This window comes from Phodopus roborovskii, unplaced genomic scaffold (genome assembly GCF_943737965.1).
Source record: "Phodopus roborovskii unplaced genomic scaffold, PHOROB, whole genome shotgun sequence".
In the NCBI taxonomy this organism is placed as follows: domain Eukaryota; kingdom Metazoa; phylum Chordata; class Mammalia; order Rodentia; family Cricetidae; genus Phodopus; species Phodopus roborovskii.
In genome coordinates, this window is record NW_026125052.1 from 17,518,149 (window position 1) to 17,524,856 (window position 6,708).

The following is a 6,708-nucleotide window of genomic DNA, read 5'->3' on the forward strand; positions in this document are numbered from 1 at the left end:
CCCTCCCTCCCCCCCCCCTTTTTTTTTTTTTTTTTTTTTTTTTTTTTTTTTTTTGAGACAGGGTTTCTCTGTATTGTAACTCACAAAGATCTACCGGCTTCTGCCTCCGGAGTGCCCAGGTTTTCCTTTTCAATCCTACCCTCCATTAAATATGAAAAGCCACCTTCCAGAGAACAGGAACAACCCACTTACAAGATGGAAAGTGGTTCCTGCATATAGGACCTAACAGTGGCAAAAGTGGACCCCAGAGCCCATGTGTTTTATCTGGGTTCCCCAAACAGTGAAGACTCAGTTCTGGGTGCAGCCTCAAGCTCAGGGAGTTGGCCATTGCTGTCAAGGTTCCCTTTAAGGCCTTTTCTAACCTACAGTTTCAGATGTCTCATTAAAGTGGGGTGGGGTGGGGTGTAGGGAGGGTCCCCCATAGCTTTCTCTCAGGCACTTTAGCTCCTAGGAGGGGGCTGCATCTTTAGGATCTGTGGCTCTCCAAGAAGCCAATTTATCTTTGCTCCCCGGCCCCTGTCACGAAGCCACTTTGTCTATTGTTGCAGGCCCTGTATCTCTATGTTGGCAGGAGACCTTGAGGTAGGGGGAGGGAGTTGGGAAGAAAAGGCAATTGTCACCAGTTCACCTCTTTGAGCCATTCCTGTGAGGATGCAGAAGGCAGATATCACAGAAGCACACAGAACCAAGACATGGCAATCTTAGGAGTGGGGGAGGCTCTCCCCAAATCTTCAGCTGAAACCAGGACCCTTTTTCCTGTTATACTTCATCCCAGGCCCTGGTAAACCCCACTTGATTCCTGGGGTCTCACCTTTATTGCTAGGAGAGGCACTCATAATTGTGTAGAATTTTAAATCTTTCCTACAGGCTTTATTAGGGTTCTTCTAGACTTGAAAGAAATGGAGCCCTGAGGTGGCGATCCTGATTCTCCCACCCCCCCCCCACCACACCACCACTTTAGAGTTAAGGCAAATTTATATTGAAGACTTAGTACAAATAATTTGGAGGAAGATTATATGTATTTTTGGGAAGGGGGTCTCTACTGAAATGCCCAGGCTTCATACAATTGCAAACAAAGCCTCACATATGACTTCAATTACCACCAAACATTTCCACTTCCCTTCCCCCAACATAAACTAACAGACACTTGGAAGTCAGGGTTCCAACTTACCTTCTCCCTTGTCCCCAAGTCTGCCAACAAAAGTTGATAAGAAATCAATTCCCCTCTAACTATTCAGTCAAACAAGGAGCCCGCTCTACCCAACCCCCAACCAAATAGGTGAAGGGGAGAAGTAAGGAGGGGATGTGGTTTGGTTAAGGGGGGAGTTACAACCCTGTTAAATACAATTAAAGGGCTAGATGTTAAGATAATTAAATGCACTTTATTATGATGATTATTAGGTTTTAATTTGCACTATTATCAAGAAACAGGAGAGAGGGTGACAGCAGAGTTCTGGCACACTGATCTTCAGCTCTTTAGCCTTCAAATTCTAAAATACTCCAAATCAGTAGAAGGAGCTGATGAACTTTAGAAACTCATACCGGCAAAGATACTTTATATATCATCTCTCGGGCAGCTAATTTAAGAAAACTCTTTACTTTTATTTGTGTACAGGGGGAAGAAACATGTTAGAAACATTCTATCAATCTTATAGAATGTCATGTAAACACTCAACCCCACCCCCACAGCCACAAAGAGCCTGCCCAGAGAGGCCTTCAAAAGCAAACTTAACCCAGTATTTTTTTGTTGTTTTCCTGGGCAACTTTTTATTTATTTATTTTTTTAAAGGCCAGTCTTTTGTCAAAAAGAAAACTAAAATTCCCACCAGCCCATCCATTCCCCTCCCTCCGACCCAACCATTTTTACTGCTTTTGGAAAAAAAAACAAAAAACAAAAAACAAAAAAAACCAACCAACCAACCAAACAAACAAACAAAAAAAAAAAAAAAAAAACCCATACGTTAACACACAACCCAACCCTAAAATTTGCTAACCGGGATATCACTGCGGGAAGCAGACTACCACCGGGAGAGAAGAGAATGTTAGAGGAAGAGCGTCCAGGGTCTGCAAGTAACGCATTTCAGAGACTAGAGGTATCCCTAAAATTCGGGGAGAGTTCTTAAAATGGTGTGTGTACTGGTCGGGGGGTGTCAAAACACACTTCCCAAAGCGTTTTGTTTCCCATTCTCTGCGCGTGGGCCGGAGCTGAAGCCACAGATGGATCTGTCTGGGTGCCCGCGAGGGAGTGGGCTAGGGGGCTGGAGGCCATTCCTCCTCACATCTCCACCCTCTCCCTAAAAGCGGTATGTTTTTCCACGTCTGCATCTGGATTGGGACGGTTCCAGATTTCGAGTGAGGGAGACAGGAACAAACGAGGAGAGTGAAAGGGGGTGGGGGTGGGGAGAAAGGGAAAATAAAATATAACAAAACGAATCCAAGTCTTGTTAAAAAATATCCAACAGCTTCCACAGGCCCCGCGTCGGCGAGGAGGCTCGCAAATTCGGCTTTTATAGAAGTTGAGTGGAACTAACTCCCAACTCCCCGAAGCCAACAAAAACAGCGGGCAAGCTAGGTGCCTCTCCCAGCAGGCCCAGCCCTGCCAAATCACCAAAAAATTCGAACCAGAGCATAGGGCGGCTTTTAAAAGGGCACTCAGAAAAGGCGAGACCTCCTCCCCCACCCCATTCTTCAGCCCTGGCGCCCTCTCTGGGCTTTTTTTTTTTTTTTTTTTTTTTTTTTCTTTTTCCTTTTAAATAGAAAATATATAATTAAATTTACAAAGACTATTTACAGTTTTAATTACAAACCTGGGAGGGGGTGTTGGACAGAGTTCTTTTTAAAAAGCGACCTAAAATAAAATGGTTTCTTACTGTTCTTTATTTTAAAAAAATAAAATAGGAGTCCATAGGGCGCAGCCCTTCCCCAGTGAAGGAGGGCACCGTGCGGTGCGGCCCTGGGGAGGGGGTGCCCATCAGGCGAGGCCGCTTCACACGGTGGTCTCGCCATGCCGGCTGTTGGTGAGACGCGTGTAGAACTTCCTCCATGAGTGCAGCGTCTTGCCAGACCAGATCCAGAAGCCCGACGTGATGCCCACGATGAGCGTCATGAGGTATTTGATCATGTAGACTGTGAAGTCGGGCGACATGCGCGGCGTGTAGTGGGCCGGGCACGGGATGGCCAGGCTTTTGCAGTGCTGGCTTACCCACGAGCGCTCCCAGTGCTCGCGGAAGGCCTGCTCGTAGAAGTAGCAGGCGATGACGATAGTGGCCGGTACTGTATAGAGCACCGAGAAGACGCCGATGCGCACCATGAGCCTCTCCAGCTTCTCCGTCTTGGTGCCATCGTGCTTCATGATGGTGCGGATGCGGAAGAGTGACACGAAGCCGGCCAGCAGGAAGGATGTGCCGATGAACAGGTACACGAAGAGCGGCGCCAGCACGAAGCCCCGCAGCGGGTCCAGGCTGTTGAGGCCCACGAAGCACACGCCGCTCAGCAGGTCGCCGTCGATCTGGCCCATGGCCAGGATGGTGATGGTTTTGACGGCCGGCACGGCCCAGGCGGCCAGGTGGAAGTATTGCGAATTGGCTTCGATGGCCTCGTGGCCCCACTTCATACCGGCTGCCAGGAACCAGGTGAGGGACAGAATCACCCACCAGATGGAGCTGGCCATGCTGAAGAAGTACAGCATCATGAAGAGTATGGTGCACCCCTCTTTCTTGGTGCCCTGCACCACCGTGCGGTAACCGTCCTCAGAGAAGCGCTCGTTGCACACCACGCGCTCCTGGAGCACGAAGCCCGCGATGTAGGCCACAGACACCATGGTGTAGCAGCCCGAGAGAAAGATGATGGGCCGCTCTGGGTACCGAAAGCGCTGCATGTCCACTAAGTAGGTGGTGACCGTGAAGAACGTGGAGGCACAGCACAGCACCGACCAGGTGAGGATCCAGAGACGGGCAAAACGCGTCTCCTCCTGCGAGAAGAACATGGAGCCGTCCGGCCGTGCGGGCTCGCAGGGCGCTGCACAATCGCGTTCACCCAGAAACTTATAGCTGAGATAGGACGGCACCTTAAGGACGCGGGGACAGTGGAAAGGGTGCTCCAGGGTAGCATAGCGCGGGGGCGAACCGCCGCCGCCAGGGCCGCCCGGGGTGCCACCGGCGCCGGGCTGCAGCCCTGAGGGCGGCGCGGTGGTGAGCAGCGCAGGAGCTCCGTCTTCGGAGTGGTTCTGGCCCACGCAGATCTGTTCCGCGCCGTGACGCGGGAAATGCTCGCAGCGGAGGCGCTCGGGCCACTGGAAGCCAAACTTGTTCATGAGCGCCTCGCAGCCTTGGCGCGCGCGCTCGCAGATGGAGCGGCACGGTGGGATGGCCTGCTCCAGCACCGTGCACACCGGAGCGTACATGGAGCACAGGAAGAAACGCAGCTCGGGCGAGCACTGCACCTTCACCAGCGGGTAGAACTGGTGCACCTCCAGGCCCGCGTCCTCCTGGTTCGTGTGGCCAAGAAGGTTGGGCATGATGGTTTGGTTGTAGGCGATGTCCGTGCACAGCGGGATGGAGATGGGCTGGCAGAAGCCGTGGTCCGGAATGGAGATGCCCTTCTCCCCGTGAAACTGGGCCGGACCGGCGGCCGGCAGCAGCAGCAGTGGCAGCAGCAAGCGGGGCAGGGCGCTGCGGGGCAGGGCGCTGCGGGCCCGCATGCTGGCCGCCGCCCCCCACTCGGCTCCTGGGCGCCCCCCAGCCCCCGCCCCCAACCCCGAGACCGCGCGCCTTGCCCGCTGCCGCCTAGCTGCCCGGCCGCCTCCCGCGTCTCTTTGCAAACTTTGCTCGCGGCCGCAGAGTTGGGGAGGCCGGGCGGGGTTGGGGGCGGCGCACCCGCCTGCTGGCTCGCCGCGGTCGGACTGAGTGGTCGGAGACACCGTGCACCGCTGCCCTCGCTCCTCTTCTTCCTCCTCTAGCCTCTGGGCTTCCCTTCTCCCCACCCTCCTCTACCCAGCGACTCCTTTGTGCTTCCTTCAGCCCTCACCTCGGCCTCTCCGATCCCAATTAGTCGGTTTCAAGGGGGCCCCCACTGGCGGCCCCGCCCTCTCCTCAGCCCCCCCTTCAAAGGGATCCTTGAAACCGCCCCGTCGAGCTTTGCTCCGTCCCAAAATGTGCTCTTGGCCAATCAGATTTAAACTCGAGGACCAGCCCCGAGGGCTGGATTGGTCGACCACAACATAATGAGATCAGAAACCAGATGCCAAGAAAACTCTACCCCCCCTCCTTTTGCTTTTTTAAAGAGACAAGCTATTATTACATTAGGGGCTGTTTGCTCGATCCGCGACTTCTTCGGAGTCGCCGAGGCGAGGTCCCAAGACACATTCTCCCAGGGTGACGTCCGAACCAGGCGACTCAAGCCTGGTCTATGGTCCTGAAGCCTAGAGGCTCTGAGATACCCGAGATGTTTGCTCCTGTCCTCTGGCTCCTCAACTGCCACCCCCCTTTCCCAGTACCATTTATAAAATCTAGTGGTTTAAAAAAAAAGAAGAAAATGTGTGTGTGTGTGTGTGTGTGTTTTAAAAGCTTGTAAGCAAACAGTTTGAAAAGACTTCTCTTAACCCCTTCTCATACAGTCGAGGTAAAAGTATCACTTCTCCCTAAACTAGGATCCCAAGAAGTTTGCCTCGCCCCTCCCCCTTCACACACCCTTAAGTAACCCTCTGAAAAATGAAAGCCTGTCTCTTTAAGGGGCTCTTAAAGGGGCCAGGACTCCGGGGTGTAATTGCCCCATAGCGAGCACAAAGGAGCCCATTATGGTTCTTTGTGTTCGGTGGCACCTCAAAGTGAGAAAATTCAGGAACTCAGAGGCCAGGCTGCAGGGCTGGGGCAGGGGTGGGGGGTGAGGTGAAGGAGAAAGGCCGGGAGCTGAGGTTTCATTCCGCCCCCCTTCCGAGGAAAATCTTAATTATGCAAAGTAAAGTTTAGTTGCCATAAGGAGGAGATCTTAATGGAAAGTTAATGGCGAGGGTGATGGGCAGTTTTGAGTGAAGAAACCACTCTCTTAGGTCTGACGAATGTTTTGGGGAATTTGCCTTCTCCCTCCCCATCCCTGCTCCGCCTAAAAGCTTCCAGATTGGATCTCCTGGGAGAAAAGGGAGTTTTACCCAAACTTTAAGTGATTCCACACCCGAAAGATGGTGTGTGTGGTGAGGGAGGAGGCTGGAGTTGTGGAGAATTTATCCTCTCTGTCTCTCACCTGGTTGAGGGGTGGGGTGGCCAGTAGAAAGGCTCCCCGTCTCCAACCCCCAACACGCTAGGCTTGTAAATTGGGGGGGGGGGGAGGATTTGCATGGGAATCTGTGTCTGGTACTGGATGATGGATCAATTATTTCTGTTGTCTCTCTGGAGAGAAAGAGGAGGAGAACTTAAAAGAGAAGAAAGGAGATTGAGTTTGGAAAGCCGCTTTTGCCTGAGTGTGGGCCAAATCCTCCTAGCTGGGGAAGCTGCTTCCTGCTCCGAAAACAGCAAATTTAAAGGAGATGATGATGAACTTAGCTTCACAGGGTTAAAAAGAGGTCTACACACACACACACACACACACACACACACACACACACACACACGATGAATGATTGTAAATTTTCAGCAGCTCACACCTCTGAGATACCAGAAGTCGAAGCTGAGGCAGGATAATTACCAGGAGTTCCAGGCTGGCTCAGCTACAGTA

The 6,708-nt window shown here is 52.4% G+C and overlaps 1 protein-coding gene across 1 annotated transcript; it reads right to left on the minus strand.

The window, feature by feature from the left end:
• Positions 1-1,362: 1,362 nt before the first annotated feature.
• Fzd2 (frizzled class receptor 2) lies at positions 1,363-5,244 on the minus strand. Its single transcript, XM_051177928.1, has one exon. The coding sequence runs from the start codon at positions 4,697-4,699 to the stop codon at positions 2,987-2,989; it is 1,713 nt and encodes a 570-aa protein (XP_051033885.1). The 5' UTR covers positions 4,700-5,244; the 3' UTR covers positions 1,363-2,986.
• Positions 5,245-6,708: the final 1,464 nt, after the last annotated feature.